Source organism: Argentina silus, assembly GCF_951799395.1.
Source record: "Argentina silus genome assembly, chromosome: 9".
Classification (NCBI taxonomy): domain Eukaryota; kingdom Metazoa; phylum Chordata; class Actinopteri; order Argentiniformes; family Argentinidae; genus Argentina; species Argentina silus.
The window spans coordinates 8617568-8635945 of NC_139663.1; the positions used below are offsets into that span (position 1 = coordinate 8617568).

At 45.5% G+C, this 18378-nt stretch overlaps 1 protein-coding gene across 5 annotated transcripts; it reads right to left on the reverse strand.

The window, feature by feature from the left end:
• ezh1 (enhancer of zeste 1 polycomb repressive complex 2 subunit) lies at nucleotides 1-17572 on the reverse strand. 5 transcript variants are annotated; one of them, XM_083676222.1, is made up of 20 exons: nucleotides 17453-17572; nucleotides 15283-15469; nucleotides 15037-15162; nucleotides 14265-14387; nucleotides 13823-13940; nucleotides 13340-13555; nucleotides 12426-12528; nucleotides 11876-12039; nucleotides 11540-11631; nucleotides 11275-11437; nucleotides 9978-10159; nucleotides 8606-8697; nucleotides 8397-8425; nucleotides 8135-8260; nucleotides 6430-6608; nucleotides 6106-6201; nucleotides 5790-5871; nucleotides 5602-5682; nucleotides 5399-5483; nucleotides 1-1893 (listed from the first exon to the last, which is right to left on the reverse strand). In XM_083676222.1, coding segments are annotated over exons 1-20 (2307 nt in total). In that variant the 5' UTR covers nucleotides 17455-17572; the 3' UTR covers nucleotides 1-1832. The 5 variants fall into 5 exon arrangements, with proteins under 5 accessions (XP_083532348.1, XP_083532346.1, XP_083532347.1 ...); XM_083676220.1 differs by having other exon boundaries at nucleotides 11206-11437; XM_083676221.1 differs by lacking the exon at nucleotides 17453-17572 and adding an exon at nucleotides 16703-16931 and having other exon boundaries at nucleotides 11206-11437.
• Nucleotides 17573-18378: the final 806 nt, after the last annotated feature.

Sequence of the window (18378 nt, forward strand, 5' to 3'; positions counted from 1 at the left end):
TGTATAAAGTTAAAATTTTATTTTCATAGGCATACATTGTATATAACGGTAAATTCCATTTTGTTTCAGTCATATCCGTACAGAAAGATCTCATGTCAAAGTGGGCATACATGTTTTTGATGAGAATAAAAACAGGGTGAATATCAGCCCTGGATGTCATGAAGAAAGCGATCAAACAGATGGTGTAACACATCCTAGTGGGGCACTTGCAATTTGGTCAAATAAACTTCGTTTTTGTTGTTGTTATTGTTTCTCCCATAGTGATAACCTTACAACGGTTACCTGTAACACAGCTCCGTCCATTACACAATACATACATGTCAACCTTTTGCTTTCTGTTTAGGTTAATTTGGCACTTATAGTTTATTGAGGGAAGACTATAGTGTGTTATTGGTTCATTCATGATTATAGTCTATTAGAAATCAAAGGACACGAAGCGCATGTAAACTCAATAGTAAATGCTTTCAGTATACATACATTGCTTTTAGTAGAGTACCGGCAGCACATGTGACTTAGAGCTGTAAAATGAAAGTAGGAATGAGATCTCCCACTACCCACCACCACCACAACGTAGAGTTCACATTCAGTCAGTCGGTTTCTCCTACAGTTGCCTATTTTTGCAGGACATTGATATAAATGCACATGTTATTTATTTCACTATTTATGAAGGGTTTGACGTTGCTGCTGCTAGTCACAGAGATACAGAGCTTTTCAGAATCATACCTTAGACTAGCGTCAGTTACAGTTTGCTCATAACAATAAAGCAGGTTTTTTCAGAGTAACAGTTAAGGTAACATGAAAGGGTACTGAGGGACTCTACAGAGCTGCATTTGAAGGAAAAGCTGAGGCTCTTTCTAATGTGCTTACAGTTTAGTTTAACCAAGAGACAGCACATGCACAGTATTTCACTGTTAATAGATACACTGTAAAAGCTAGCATCGGTTACTGAGAGGTCAAACAAAAGCCCAGATGTATGGAAGGTACAGTAACCAAACTACAGACAAAGTAATGTACAGTACAGTATGTCCTCATGACTGTACCTTGTTGCTGTGACAAAATAAAAACAACAAGAATGGTGTGATGCTCTTGGTACAGTATAAAGCGATACATTGAATATATAGTAGGTATTGTTGCCATTCTAATTGCTTGTTTAGTTTCATACAGTAAGCTTCACGTACACAGACTTGCAGGGTGAATGGTAGAGTGATGAGGAAACGCATCATACTGGGAGGGGGGAAGTGGTGTCACTGAGGGATGCATGTGATGTTGCACAGGGAAATATAGCTGAGCAAATAATGTCGACATGGGAGAAGTGTGGTTCATGTTAGCGCTGCTGCCAATGGGGACCAGTCTGTAATGTTGTCCTCCATATGTCCTCTATCATGTTGAATGTCCAGCAGAGGCGAGCAGTTCTCCACACTAGGCGTAGCGTTGTGGTGAAGGTATAAGGCCCCGGCCACACTAGTCTGTTGTATCCATTAATAACAGATTGAGCCAGCGGTTTCTCTTTTGGGATCAGACGTTGAGAGACAACAGAGATGACAATGGTCTGTCCGATATGTTTGTCCGTTTTTTACGGACTAAAAAGGTTTGAGGAGTTGAACCTTTCACAGTCCGTTCGTCCAATTAGAAACAAGGTTGCGTTGCTACTGTCGATTGCACTGTTCAGGTGCTAGGTTGTTGCAAAAGTCAAGACCCAATTCCACGGATCAAATCGTAAAGTGATTTCATAGGTTTCATAGGTTTTTATCCGTTTTCTGATGGACTAGTGTGGCTGGGGCCTAAGCTTTAGCAGGAAACAGAGGGGGTTGGAGGAAATGCAGCAGGTGAGGTTAGACCATGTCTATCTCTCTCTCTATCCCCACGTACTTCACGGAATCTGCTTGGCTGTATCTGTGGAAGGAGGAGTGTGAGAGAAGGAGAGTCAGGCCCCGAAACCTTCTCATGAAGGTTACTTTTAATTACCTCACTCTTGCATCAGTAGATTCATCATTGTATATTAGATCATAGAACTCAACCACAAATGCAGGGGTTTATTGTGTGCACCTCATAAGTCAGTGTTTGTGTGTGTGTGTGTGTGTGTGTGTGTGTGTGTGTGTGCACGCACACGTGCGTGCATTATTACAAAGCAATATGGTATGTTTATAATAAAGCATATTCATCCATCTGACATGATATATTCAACTCTACATGGTAAACATACTCTTCATAACATGTATGAGAGAAGTGTCACAGGCCTACATTAGCCTTAATGCCATCTCTACTTGTCAAAGTCTTTGAAACTTTGCCAAACACAATATCTCTGCCAGAGAAACGGTCCATTCCTTGAATATCTATTCTCACCCAGACAAGCTGAAAGCAGCATTACACCCTAGCAAACAGTCCAGCGAATACCTCTCGGTTTCACGTATAACAAACCTGTTCGAAATGTTCGGACGTTTCTCAAAGAAACGGAATGTATTTAGCATACTGTCCGAAAGCAATTCATCTGAAACCACAGACTCGCTATACTGGACCCATTGCGCACCCGCCGCTCTTTTTACGCACTTTTTTACGACATTTTTCACCCAGAAAGTGGGCCAAACTTGCACTGCCAGCTTGTCTCGTATATAATTCTTATGTAGATATTCTTAGTTTATAAAGACATGGAAATAAGATAGCAAACGGATGTTATTGGATACTATAGGCTAATCAATAATGGGACATAAAGTCTCTCTACAATATCTTATTTTCCATTTCGCAAGCTACAGTAGGGCCGGCGTTTTTAAAGCCCATGATGTGTGAGTGTGTGGGCCAACAACCACATCATTTGATTAGGGCCTACTTTTCAAAGCAATTTTGCTTTTTTGCTACTTTTACTGTAGCTAAATGTGTCACTAATAGAATTCCATAGAATTCCTTGATTGCGTAATGCTACGTAATCGAATGTTGTAGTTGCAAGGAATCCGAATCCATCTCTTCGATAGAGCATCACAATACAGACACATTCTTCTAACTTCTGAAGAACTCCATAAATTAGTTCTTCTTTGCTCGCAAACAAGACAGTCACACAGCGATAACCTTACATTTTACAACATTAATTACGGACGACAATGGACGACCATTACTTTTCAGGTGAGAATACGAAATTATAACTCAAATTGTAGTTTTAAAATGAAGACTTGTATTCAAAATGTAAACCTTAGTGCATGGGGTTATAATTGAAATGTAGGTGAAATTGGCTCAAATCACTGTATACTGTTTCTCTTGTTACCAAGCAATACAAGGAACAAATACTGTTAAATATCTCATGCATTGGTGTAGGATTTATTATTAATGGCTTTTAAAATACTTTCTGTAGTTTTTAAGAGTTCTGAGAGGGGAAAATTATATGTTTGTTGTCAAATATCCTTTGCCTTCAGAGACAAAATCAGTTGTGTTTACCCTATGTTTCCATGGTGTTTCTTTCAGACTTCTCAGATGAGAGGGTGAATCAACTCAATGCCCTCAAAGGGCCTGACAGCGAATACATCGGCCAGAGCTATGCTGAGACAGTGGGAGAGAAGTATTGCTATGCCCCAGCAGGCTGTGAGGACTTCCTACTCTGGGTGGATGACTGTTCTCCAGCCTCACCCCACACTCTGGATGAATGTTCCCCAGCATCACCCCCCACTCTGGAGGCCATCCTGCACACTGCTGGCCAGGCAGCCCTTGACAGCATGGAGTGGGAGACGAAGATGACCGTGGATTCTGCTGAGTTTCAACTCCTCCTAGCGATGGGAGAGAAGTATGAACAGAGCTGTTCTTCTACCAGCCTGCTTCCTTCTGGCGAGCACCTCAAGCCAGCGTCAGTGGTTGACATCAGCCTGCCCCACCCTGGTGAGGACATCACACCAGCAGCAGTCAATGGTACCAGCCTGCTCCCCCAGGCCAAATCCATGTCCCAGTCCCTCTGTGAGCTACTAGGGGAGAAATACTTAAATGCTCCAGCAGCCTGTGACAGCTCTCTGCTCAGGGTGGATTAACGCTCCCCATCCTCACCCCCCACTCTGAGCACCAGCCTCCAGCCCGGAGCCTCAGGTGTGGCAGGCCTTGACAGCATGGTGTGGGAGCCCATGGTGATAATGGACTCAGCTACTATTCAACTCCTGCTGGAGTTGGAAGAGGAACATGAGCAGAGCAGTTCTGTTACCAGCCTGGTCCACCCTGGTGAGGACCTCAAGCCTGCTGCAGTGGTTGACACCAGCCTGCTCCACCCTGGCAAGGACCTCATGTCCAATGCAGCTAGCCTGCTTCTGTCTGGTGAGGAGGTCAAGTCTTCTGAAGCCGGCCTGTTTCAGTCTAGCCAGGACCTGAAACCAGCAGTGACTGATACCAGCCTGGTCAACTCTAACCAGGACCTCAAGCCTGTAAGCAGTACTCCTACTGTCCCTCTCTGTTACACTGTTGTACTGTTTTTTCTCATTATAGATCTTTATTAACACATTATTATTCTTTATTTATCCTGTATGGATCAATATTTTCATGTTAACAATGTCATTATCAATGTGAAAATGAAATAATGTGTTTCATTGAAATGTGATGGTAAAATGTTCATGCAATTGTCACTGTATTACACATCTTGTCAAAACAGTATTCAATGTAAAACAAGTTGTGTGATAACAACTAGTTGTAAATGGAATATCCAGTTCATAGCTGTTCTGTAAAAGTTTATTGCTGTAATTTCTTCTCACCCTTTTTAAGGCTAAGGTCATGGCCTCCCTAAAGCCAGCAGTGATTGACACCAGCCTGGTCAACTCTCACCAGGACCTCAAACCTGCAGTGACTGATACCAGCATTCTCCTGGCAAGTGAGGACCTCATGTCCAGTGTAGCCAGCCTGCTTCAGCCTAACCAGGACCTCAAGCCTGCTGCAGAGATTGAAAACAGCCTTCTCCACCCTGGTGAGGACATCAAGTCCAGTGCAGCCAGATTTTTACTTAGCCCTGTTGTTTTTTGTTTGTAACTCTAGGTGTTGAGCTTCGTGTTAAATCACTTTATTCCACTCGATAAAGGTTACTGTCACGGTGAATATGGGGTGGTTACGTCGAATGACAGTAGCCTATAGCTCTAGTGTCATGGTGAGGTTATTCGAAGGTGGTTTAATTGCGGGTGGATAGCACTGAAGGCCTAGGTGTAAAATACACCGCCCGCCACTGGTCAGTGGGAAGCCTCAATGTGGAAGCCATATCATAACACATACAGTATGTCTCCGTGACAACAACCATGTCATTATGTATGGGTAGGCATCTCTACCTTATCCTGCAAGTAGGAAATATATCAAAACACATATATTTATATAAAAAAAAACGACTATCACTGAAATTATGTACTAAGTATAAAACTGAACTGCAATTCCACTACAGTACTTTGTACTCTACCTGTAGTCAAAGAAGAGCTCCTCTCCCTGCAGGATAGCCCGTTTGGCAAAGATCCCAATGCGGTGGTCTCCGTTCACCATGACCACTAGAACGACAGCAGCAGCAACCCCACGGTCAACCATCAAATCATCATTTTAATACAACACAACTCAATCATCCTCTTCAACATGCTCTGTGGTTGACCGGACATAATCTTTACTTACCCTTAGCGTAGCAATTTGGGTTCACCGAGTGATTCGCAAAGCGGATTTTGTTCCCTTTCCGTGTGGCGTCCACAACGAAGTCTATGGAGATACACCAGTGTCAGCTTCATCATTCTTGAACACAGTTACTATACTGTGTGAAAAAATGTAATTAACAGACATTTCAGAGAGTGAAGAGGAATCGTTACCGTTGTTTAGGTTGAAGAGGAAGCTGGACATGTATTTGTCATAGATCCTACCCCGTCGGTCAGCCTCATCCTGTGAGATCAGCTGTAGGCGCACACACACACACACACACACACACACACACACACACACACACACACGCACACACACACACACACACACACACACACACACACGCAACATGAATACATATTCAGACCACTGACAGGAATGCACATACCAACACATTCGAAAAAACAAATAAACCCACACTATACCCCCATTTAATGGGTATGTTGTCCTCAATATGTAGATATACTGTTAACTATTTGGCCTTACCTCTCCGCAGTATTCTGAGATGAATTCATTCTTCTGAACAGGCTCTTTGATGAAGGTGCCCCAGCCTGCTATGTCTGACGGGGCCAGCAGGAGGTGCTGGGAGAGGTCAGAGGTAAAAGGTTAAAGGTGGCTGACATGAATCCAAAACACCCAGAAAAAGGTGGAGTAAATACCACTCCTCCTCTTCCTCAGCATGTGCTGTAATCATTGAAGCATCGCCTCTGATCTGAATTCAACATAATGTCATAATGACATTCAGCATTATTATCAGCAAAATGAGATCCTTTTATCTGTTCTAATAGGCAGACTAACCCGGTTTCCTACCTTCTTCAGGCCTCTCTGGATACTACAGTTCTTGCAGATGACCACCTTGTTGTCCCAGTGGTCTGCAGCTCCGCAGGTCATGCACAGATCTGGGTCACACTCCCTCACAGCCAGGTAGCAAGGGCACTGTTTAGTGTTGCACTGGGTCTTACACCGGCAACCCGGGAAACGGTTCGGGCCTGAAAAACAACACAGATAGTATTCCCACAGGGATTTGAATAGGTTTACGTTTGCGTTTAAAAATGGTACGGGACATACTATGCCAACAACCGAGAGACCCCAGGAGACTAAAACTACTCTGAAACATAACTCTCAGTGACAAATCATAACCGCACTTGCATTAATTAACAGGGCTTCAAAGGCAAGAAAGCTGCTCTGCAGAGCATCTCATCAATCAGTGACCTCTACTGGCAGCTATGCTGAAATACAGCTGCACAGGGAGGAGCGGAAAGCCCTCTGGGCAGATGGATGGGGAAAATGAGCAGACAGACACAACTTAAAATGTCCCTCTCCTACAGGTTTAGCTGTGGGAAAATACTTCATAACCAGACCAGAAAGTGTTCTCGCCGCCAGTGTGTTAGCGTGTGTGTGTGTGTGTGTGTGTCTATATATCCTTGAGCATTGTTAAGTCTGAGTGGTCTGACTCATATTATGAATGTGTAGATGATGTTGTATTTCAGGCACGGAGCCTGTCACATCTCTTTGATTCCTCTCCAGGACTGCGGAGCTCACACATGTAAACCCTAGGCTGCTTCCTGTTTGGACCCAGCTCTACTAAACGACTGGAGGAGAAACAGCAGAGAGAGGGAGGAAGGGGGTGGGATAACTGTTCTTCTATCAGAGACAATTGAGCCAAAGCCATAAATTCTGAGCCAAGATCGACCCCCTCAACACATACGTGCAAACGCACACACACGTGTGCGCGCGCGCACACACACACACACACACACACACACACACACACACACACACACACAGAGAGAAAGAGAGAGACTCACTCTCTCGTTCTATCTCTCTCTCACTTCCCCCACTCTCTCTTTCTTTCCCCAAAATGTCTCCAGAACACACAAAAAAATACAAAATGCATTCCTCCGCCCTGTGGGCATTTCTGGAACTGCGTTGAGTGTTCTGGCTCATTTCTGCCGTGATGAATGTCTCAGCACATTGTGAACACAGCCCTGTGTTGAACAGATGCCCAACCAACCCTGCCAGAGGACAGCTTTTCCTGCTAATGCAGTGAGAGGACGAGGATCAGTTTACATACTGCTCCCCTGTTCTATTGTGGCCCGTCCAGAGGGCTTTTTATCCTCAGAGAAGAAGAGGGAGCTTTCAGTACAACTAAGAGTAGACACCTTCTTATTCATATAACTAAGCAGACCTGCTGACCTACCTAGACGTTCATTGCAGGTACTATATGGTTTAGTGTCAACAGCCATTGCAGTGTACTGTAGGTGATATGGAATGCACAGGCACAGTGTGTTCAGGCATATGTATATTGTAATCCCCTGCATAGAGTCTGTGTGTGTTGTGAGGTGGTGTGTGAGAGTAAGACGATATACAATAGGAGGTGTGTGTGTGTGTGTGTGTGTGTGTGTGTGTGTGTGTGTGAGTGGGGGTGTGGGGGTGTGGGTGTGTGTGGGTGTGTGTGTGTGTGTGTGTGTGTGTGTGTGTGTCTGTGTGTCTGTGTGGGTAAGGTGATACTCACACTCGTGGTCACACTGGCAGAACTTCTCACAGAAATTCTGGGTCATCACACAGGGACAGGAGCTGTCACATGGATGGTCTGGGTGGTCACATGGCTGGTAGTTGTACACCTGATTGGACGAGTTATCTAGAGCATTTGAGGACAAAGGATTTAGTCCATGCAATGTGCAGTATACTATTTCAAAAGTGCAAATGAAGAATGCATACCACAGTACTCATTGATTGATATATTCAATATTACAGGAAAGACCATACAAACATACCTTTTTTAAGTTGGATCTTTGCCCATAACCTAGCATTCAATAAAAACACAAAACAAGGACTAACTTATTTAATCTTTTCACTTGCCCCATCTTATTGTATACTAAAAGTGTGAAAGAATTATTAACGTGAGCCTATCTCTCCCCCAGTGTGTAACATTCTCTCTACAACCCTGTGAGGTCATGCTGACACAGTGTCCATCTTACAGTACCTGTGCTTCCTCTTCTTCTTCTGAGGGGAGGTCCCTCCATCCTCCAGGGGAACGCGAAGGAGCAGCACCTCTTTCACTGCAAACTCGTACACCTGGGAGAGAGGGGAACAACACTATAACACCCTGATACAACTCACTTGTACACTAAACTGTGGTGACACAAAATTCCTAAAATCCTGGGGTTATGGTGTTGGGTGTCTTATTGTGTGTTATATTTAATGCGTTACGTTATGAGACTGATAACATCCTCCCCCTCCCCTATCACCCCCCACTGTTAGGCTGCAGTTACAACACACCCACACACACCACACACACATGCATGCAAGCACACATGCAAACACGCTTGCAGACACACACGCATACTTCTTATTTTGTGGTGGAGCATCACTCACATTATGTGGCTGATTAGTCCATAGAACATCCTACTCCTCCCCAATCACCCCCCACTGTTAGGCTACAGCTAAACACACGCACCCACACTCACCCGCACGCACGCACACACCACACACACACACACACACACACACACACACACACACACACACACGCACACACACACACACACACACACACACACACACGCACGCACACACACAAAGCCCCAAACCACCTCTGTCTGCCAAAAAACTGATTTGGCTTTCACCCTAGGACAGACAGACGCACATTACACTGGAGCTGGTTTGAGCGTTTCCAGTCAGCCAAACCACAGGCTCTCAGAGGGATAACAGGGCCATGCCAGTCACACTAGCATTGTCTTTGGACCTCTCAGACTGGGTTAGGGGGGGTGCTGCGGGGGAGCCGCTTTGCCGTGTCTGTGGTGGATCTCTGTCGCGCTTCTCTGCCTTTGTCTCTCTGTCTTTGTTTCCATGTGTTATTGGGGGGATTTAATGTCTGTGTTCAAATCGATGCTTTGTGTTCAAATCTAATCAAAGGCTCTAATATGTTTCCTATACAATACCCACATACTGAACACATCGGCTAGGGGCGGATCACATTGCCTCACGCTGTGTGAGTCTGGGAGAGTGAGAAAGATATCATAGACATCTAATAAATGTCTAAATGTCTGACTCCACATGCTGTTCTTTTTGTAATCTCCCCAAATGGTCCAATCAATAAAATAACTGTCAAAGGAATTCTATGTTTTGCAACACTCTGGTGGACCCTGGTTGATGCCAAGATACCACAACACAGCAAAACAAAGTGTGATGTTTGTCTTTGTATAGGCCAGGAGACTGTGTGCAGAAGATAGATCAGTGGGATGTATAGTATGTGTGTGTGTGTGTGTGTGTGTGTGTGTGTGTGTGTGTGTGTGTGTGTGTGTGTGTGTGTGTGTGTGTGTGTGTGTGTGTGTGTGTGTGTGTGTGTGGTTCACCTGTTTGCAGTTCTTGGTCCCTATGAGGCGGGCGATGGAGCAGAAGTTGTTGTAGTAGGTGCCATGCAGCACTCTGAACAGGGACTCCTCTGCCCCGCTCCACTGGACTGGACACTCAGCCTGTTCCCCGTCCTCTTCCCTTGGACGCTGCTTGGTGGGGGTCTGACACCGAGAGTTCCCCTCTGAAACACACACACACACACACACACACACACACACGCACACACGCACACACACACACACACACACACACACACACACACACACACACACACACACACACACACACACGCTGTTGCTTGGCAACAGGTTCATGGCAGCATTGCTGTGACCACATGCTAACGCTCTGGGAATGCTTATTAATCTGCTCATCAATCTGTTTTCTCGCATCATTTGAGCAAGTGAGAAAAAGCCTCTGGGTCACCAGCTACGCTCAATGCTCTGTCTTCACAATGAAGAGCTGCAGTGACTACAACTATAGAGGGAGCTAATCGCCTGAGAGAAGGAGAGGTATAAAAGAGGGGAGAGGGGGGAGATGGAGAGGTGAGAAGAGGGGCAGAGAATGGGACTGGGGAGAGTGGGAGAGAGAGAGAGAGAGAGAGAGAGAGAGAGAGAGAGAGAGAGAGAGAGAGAGAGAGAGAGAGAGAGAGAGAGAGAGAGAGAGTGCTCTTATTTCTCTCCCGCTGCTCTCCACATGAATCTGTCAATATGAAGAGGAAGCGAGGGGGAGGGGCTGAGCGAAGAATCTGTTTGTTTTGGGGCTGCAGGCTGCAAAACTGATGGTTGGATTGTTTTGTTTGGAGAGCGAGTGAGAGAGTGAAGGAGAGGGAGAGGGAGAGGGAGAAGGAGAAAGAAAAGAGATATGCTGCCTATGTTTTATAAAACTGCAATTTTCAGCCCAAGTTTCTGTTTTCGGATGTACTGCAGTCAGTTTCCACATAATGAGCCATTCTGACACATGAGGTTCGTGGAGAACCTTAGATGATCCATTCTCTCACTGCAACACTAACTTTACTTTGAGACATTCAATATGGCAGGTCTACAGTCTTTAGAGGAGGTGGTCTCATACCTACAGTACAGTAAGGCGCTACAGTAGTCTTCCACACACGTGATTAACTAGTTTGTCCATCCCTGCAGTGCCAGTATTTGCCCTACTTTAGGAGCTGGTGGTCTGGTGGTCACTGTCCCTACCTGCGGAACAGGTGGTCGCGTGGTTCCTGTCTCCTACCTGAGGAGCTGGTGGTCTCGTGGTCACTGTCCCTACTGGAGCTGGTGGTCTCGTGGTCACTGTCCCTACCTGAGGAGCTGGTGGTCTCATGATCACTGTCGCCCTCCTTGCCCTCCTCAGTAGAACCTGATGGGCCGGGGCAGCTGGCGCTGGGGGGGCGGGCCTGTCGCCGGTGGCGCCGGGACCTCTGGGAGCGCTGCATGTTCTGATCCGCAAATTCTTTAGCCCCTTTCTACAGAGACGGAGAGACGAGAGGACAGAGTGTTAAAAGGAGGGCCGGGCCAATAAGAGATCATTGCTAGGTCGTCTGGTGAGTCGTCGTCATGGGTCCCACCTGTAGCAGAAAGCAGTCCTGTCCACAGGGTTCTGTCTCTATGCGAATCTCCTTGCTCTTCCTCTTGTAAACATTGGGTGTAGCGTGGAAGGCTGAGAAGAAAGACACACGTAATAAACTGTTACTACCATCCCCATTAACAGTTGTACAGCAGGAGTGTGAGAGTAGAAGCGTGTAGATTATCATCACATAACCTGTGACAGTTCATTCAAACTCTGAGAGAGGAAGCAACACAATGATGGATGGATTGATGGGATATCAAACAAGGAAGATGGCGATAGAGAAAGACAGGAAGGTTTGACCGGTGTGTGAGAGAGATGCCTAAGGACACTTTACGGTGGAGGAAGCAGTCATATTTGAAGCAGCGCCGGCAGAAGAGCGTGTGGAAGGAGTGGAGTGATTGCTCCCGCTGCACAGACTTGGCGAACGGCCCGTCCATGTTGGGGGTGCACAGGGGGGGCAGCTTGACTGGGCTGGGGGGCTCTAGGAGATCCTTGTACCTGGACCATTTGGGGTAGGAGGGAGAGGGGGGGGGGGGGGGGGGGGAAATAACAACAGCACATTGTAATATACATAATATCATTTAGTGTTTAGTTCAATCCTCTTATAAACACATGATATATGGTCGCACTTGGGTTGGGCAGAAGTGAAAATGGAAAGGGCCTGTAGTTTTGACTCAGTTGCAGGTGGATTTGGCCCAGAAAGTAAACACTATGCTCAAAGAGAAGCCCTTTCAGATGCTGATGCGAATCCCCCTTTGAGTCTGAGAGAGCACAGACCATTATCACAGAGGCTCTCTGGGAGCTCCTGTCTCCATGGTGAACACTAAGCAACGCTCGGCTAAGCACAGCACACGTGGATGCCTCGTTTTTGTGCACTTTCTTACTTTTCCTTCAGTTCTTCCGTCGTCCCCTTGTAGGGGAACATCGAGGCGATGGCCGTGAATATGTTATCGTGCGGGATCTTCTTATTGGTGGGTAAATCTTTTACTAATGAACATAAAGAGAAGAACAAAGAAATTAGCCGGTCACTCCACTGTCTCTCTGGGCTACTCCGACCCATCTCCCATTCAGCTGAAAAAAGTATGTAACACATGTAAGCAACACGTTGGCCAACAACAAAGTGTACAGCCCATTATAAATGACTTGTGTTTGCACTATGAGTGTAATAAGAGGAACCCAAGACCCAGGATTGTTTGTCTTTCCGATGTGTTCTGAGTGACAGTGGAGTGCTTGTCTCTCACTCACTCTCTCTTGATGTTGGCATCGCCCAGACACTGACACCCCCCAGTTCCCATAATTCCTAGGGCTCCCTCTGAAACTAGAGCCTGACCGTATTGGTGTCATGAGCAAACAGGTTCTCCCACACTGTCCCCGGGACAGATTCTAAAGTAAACAATGCTCGTGCCACTATGCTGTGGCAGGACAACCTCTTGGCTGCTGTGAAATGCTGGGGACAGTCACAGTGTTAAACCTATACCGGCTCTCTCATGCCACGTCTCATGCCATTTAAAGGTTCACCTTTAAGTTTTAGGCTAAGAGAGGGAGGACAAGCATAAAAGAAGAACACAAACACACACACACACACACACACACACACACACATATTCACTTACACATGCGCACACACACGCACGGGCACGCATGCATGCACACTTTAATTCAGCAACACATGCAAATTACTGTTACAGAGGCGGCAAGGACACTCTGTGCAAACATTTACCAGATCCAATCATACCTCAGAGACATGAACTTTGTTACCATGTGCTTATGCCTGCCAAATGTTCAAGAGGAAACTTACCCTCAGTAATGCTCCTCCTCTTTCTCCTGAAGAGGGCAACAGGCCCCAACTTGGTCTCCTCTGACCCATCCTCAGCACTGTTCCTCCCCCCTTCCTCCTCATCTTTCTCCCCTTTCTCCTCCCCTGCTGCCTCCTCCTCTTCCTCCTCCTGGTCTGAGTATTGGCTCAGGGCCTCCACCAGCTCTTTAAAGATCTCATCGTTGATAAACCCTCCCTCTGGAACACAACCACACATGTGAACATGTCAGCGCTTACTGATGACATCATACAGCACGTGTCAATACATATCCCCAAAACAATGTGTTTACACAAGCACACAGCATGTACTGATGACATCATAGCAGTCCGCCCAACCCCACGTCCCCAATAAAACATGCTGTGATAAATTAGACTGACAATGCATGTCATCCAAACAGGACAGAGAGGATGGAACCTCTGGTGACATCATCATGGTGCAATAGTCCTCAGGTCTTTGACACACACCTCTGTCCCCATGGACCCCGTCATAGTTGTCGATGAGCTCCTCCAGGAAAGCCTCGTCTTGCTCCAGGACCTCATCTCCCATGTAGGGGATGTTGTGGAGAAACGTCTCATCATCCACCTACACCAGAAGAAACATACACTGAGATAAATGGTGGCAGTGTGTGTGTGTGTGTGTGTGTGTGTGTGTGTGTGTGTGTGTGTGTGTGTGTGTGTTTGGATTTTTTTATGTGAGAACATGTTAGTACAATATTGTTACTAAAGTTATATCAGCATAGCTACACAGGTGTACAGTGTAAGCTGTGCATAGACCCTTATTGTGAGTTGTGAGAGCCTGTGTGTGTATGTGTTACTGAGAGCCTGAATGCTGCATGTGTGTGTGTGTATCTGTGTGTGAGTGTATGAGAATGTATAGACTTGGCCTACTTTAGAGAATGTCCCATACCATGAAGTTGTCCTGCAGAGGGGACCAGGAGTTCATGAAGGGGATTCCTGCCACCGTCGTCAGGGGCCGCATGGCAACTGCCTGAGCTTTAAACGCTGGGAAGCCAAACTCCACCATACACAGCTGTGATAGGACGAGAGGAAGAGCAGTGTAAGACAGTGGAGCAGAACTAGACAATGATCCCCAGGTCCAATTACAAAACTGAAAACAGAGGCTGCCACATTGAGTGAGTGTAAATACAGTTCTAACATAAGGGAGGAGCGCACCAACATTTCAGAACAAAATATTCTGGTCTGGTCTTGCCTTCAGGCAATTACAACATCAGCTCTTTTCCCTTTTGGCAGCCCAGCTTTTTCCTGAGAAGAGATGAAACACAAAAGTCCTGTGAAAGTCTAGTTGGAGAGGAGACTTTGGACTGGTCAGAGGTCAGATGGAGCTCGAAAGAGGCTGTTAAATGGACGACTACTCTCAGAGGGGTCTTTACAAATCAGCACACTAATGGACAGGATGTCAGTTGAGCCAGAGCAGCCTAGGGCAGGATTACAAGTCGAGCCAGAGCAGCAGAGAGCAGGATTACAAATCAAGCCAGAGCAGCACAGGCAGGTTTATGAGCTGAGCCAGAAGCAAAGACAGGATGGGGAGGACCTGAGATAAGTGTCATGTAATCAGGTCAGGTGATCTTTCACTCTCTCTCTCCTTCTTCTTCTTTCTCTGTCCCTCTATCACTCTCTCTCTCTCTCTCTCTCTCTCTATCCCCATATCTTTTTCTAACCTTCTTGCCAGGTTGTGCTCCACCTGCATTGGACAGGGGGATGGACTGGATCCTGAGCTTGGACCACTCGTCATTCAAGACATTGGTGTGCTCCTCTATCTTCTGCCGGTTGGACATGTACAGGGCCTGAAAAAGACATACAAAAGGATAGTATGTCAGGCGTACACAATCCCAAATACATGTTCACTGTCACAACAACGTTTTCAATGAAGACAGAAAAAAAAGGGAGAGAGAAAGTGCCCTCACCTTGACCTTCTCTGCTTTCTTAAAGCGCTTCAGCTGACGAAGACGCATGTACTCAGACTTGACCCTCTTCCTCCACTCCACTAGGCTGGGAGAGGGTGGGTTAGAGGCTGGTGCTGGGTTTGGGTTTGGGCCAGGGGCTAAGGTTAGGGCTGGGGCAGGGGCAGGGGCCGGGGCCTCTTCCATGGTCCTGCACCATGACAGCATTTACTGGAGTTAGTAACACACTAATAAAACAACAGGGATAGGTAGAGAGAACTGTCCTGGCAGTAACATACTGAAAGGGGTAAATAAACAGCACATGGGACCAGTCTGGAGGACCGAAAATACCTCACATATCTTGTGTGTAATTTAGCAGTGGTATTTTGTTGAAGACAGTACTGTATTTGTAAATCTGTTGTGTGAATGTTTTCTATGTTTTATGTGCAGTGCCTGATAGCAGTTGGATTCCAAAGGCATGTGATTTTACTAGGATGTGATAACATCAGTAGCAAACGTTATTTTCCAGAAGCCTTCCCCTTCCCGTAAGAGATGAATCACACACACACACACACACACACACACACACACACACACACACACACACACACACACACACACACACACACACACACACACACACCTCATTATGAAACGCATGACTCAAAACTTTGCCATTCACTGTGTGCTCTGTATGAGTGTGTGAGAAAACGACCGCCCCCTTCTGTTAGCAAAACAACACTGACTGAGGATTGCATTTAAAGTCCTTTAAAAGCCCTGGCCACTATTACATCCTGGTCAGTGCAACTATGTATCATTCGTCCTCGATCATGATGAGGCGAGGCGCAGAAGGGCCAAACAGTGGGAGAACTAAATCATGAAATTACACAATCATTAAGTAAAACCGCAAGCACGTCAAACGGGTGATTATTACAGTTAGAATGGCTGTCTGAAAGACACATGTTACCCCGTGCACATACAACATTGCTCGGTGAAAGTGGGCGTGCCTCTTTAGAAAGGCAATATGAAATGGAGCAGTTATAACTGCGTAGTAGCCTCTACTTTTCCCGTATTTCATAATACGCTACCATTTTCTAAATTCTGAAACCATTCCCCACATTATAGGCCTATATGTCCTCCAATAGATTGGAAGAAATAATGCCACGCTTTGCTAAGGTTTTCCGTCGGCAGGGGAAATGAGCAGAGCGCTAAGGTTTAGCCGTCTCTGTGGTTAGTCTACTTCAGTCGCAGCCACGGTTCCACACAGCCTATATCCATTTAAATTGTGTCAATTTTACACAAGTGAGCGTTGAACTCATGACGCAACCGACCAATAACATTTGCTATGTGGTATGTCTTATGTCCATCTCCATGACGCGCACACATGTTCAGCGTTGATACAGTGTCGCAGTTACAAATACCTTTAAGAATCCTCGTATCCTACCTCCTATTTTAGCGACTCGAGTCCGCCACTAACGCATTGAACAGAACTCCGGTCTTGAGATCCACCATGAAATAACGCTTTCTTCGCTCCGGTTGCGTTGCAGATACGGTCCCCACGTATTTGTGTTCACACGCCGAGGGGATACAAAGATTCCGATGTCGTCCGTAAGCATGCTGAGATTGTAGTTGTACAGTTAAAAGCTGCGCACTTAGCTGGCTCAGTCCGAGCAGGGGGTGACGTCTTTATTATGATCATACTGTGCCTGAGCCCGACTAGCCGGACTGGGGTGAAAAGCATGCATATGCGTCTTGAAAAAGAAGCGTGGACACAACATGGACTCATTTGTGCTAGTGATTCGTGTAATGGACCACTATACCAATGATACCAATTGAGCACTACTGTTTTAGACTATTACAACTACCAATGCTGAAGGCTACTACTAATAGGTTTACCTCTGCTGTAGATAGCCAATACAATTGATTTGTGATGTTTGGTCCTAAGCCTGCATATAACACTGACATAAGCCTATAAGGATATGTAGTAGTTATAATAATAAATATTATTATTGTTATGACTATTATGATAATGACATATTTATTATCATATATATAAACATGTATCCCAGAAAAACATACGCATATTTTGCATATTCATGGCAATGCATGTAGCCTAATCAATCCTGAGAACTTCCTCTGTTCATGGGCAACATTCAATTGAAAAAACAAACAATTGTATTCATAACATTCTCACATTTTCTTCGGTAAAATTGATAGTGAAATGACTGGTTTCGCTTCATGCAAAAACTCGTGCTGTTTTTCCTACACCAGGGAGCCTCCCGTTCGCATGTTGTTTTCCTTCCCTCCAAGGGCGGGTGCGTGAGCGCAGGGCTGTGGCACAGCGCAGGCGAGGTCAGCGCCGCCGCTGCCACGCTACTGCTCAGACTCATCACCACGTGATCCGCTGAGGCACAAGAACAACCCTGGCCTTATGATGACACCTCACCTCAGTCCTGTAAGCTCCCAGTATTACACTGCCAGTGTAGATAGAGCAAGAGCAGAAAATAATTCGTTTAAACTATAATTGGACGACAATTAGAAAGTGCCCTAAAGTTCATGTTGTTGTTATAAAATAACATACACAAATGTGATCACAAAAAAAGAAAGTGCCCTAAAATGTTTTAGAATGTGGTTATAATTATTCTATTGATAATCTAGGTTATAGATACTGAGAACACCAGTGATACCCGCTTATTTCTCATATTTTCTATAGTGCACTCCACCTCACAACACCTGTAGGCTACTACAACTCCTGTGAGTGGTGGGCCAGACCAGAGGGAATTGATAACTATCAGGATTGCTGCTGAGAAGAAACAATATCTTTAACTTACACTAGATGGCACTAGAGAGCTACTAGTGCTCTATTCTATTGGTAGTCGGCACAGAGAGGAATGGACAAATGAGAAGCAACAGGATTGCGGGGAGAAAAAAATTGTTATGCAAAAATACACATTTCTGTTTCCTTGTGTAATGTACAATAAAGTCATTTTCATCTTCTTTTTCTTCTTCTTCTTCTTCTTCTTCTTCTTCTTCTTCTTCAAGCCAGACCAAATTGAAAGAGTGACAGTGAATGCAGGAATAATCACCAAACTGTGTCCAGTTTTTCCCAGTCTTTGCTAT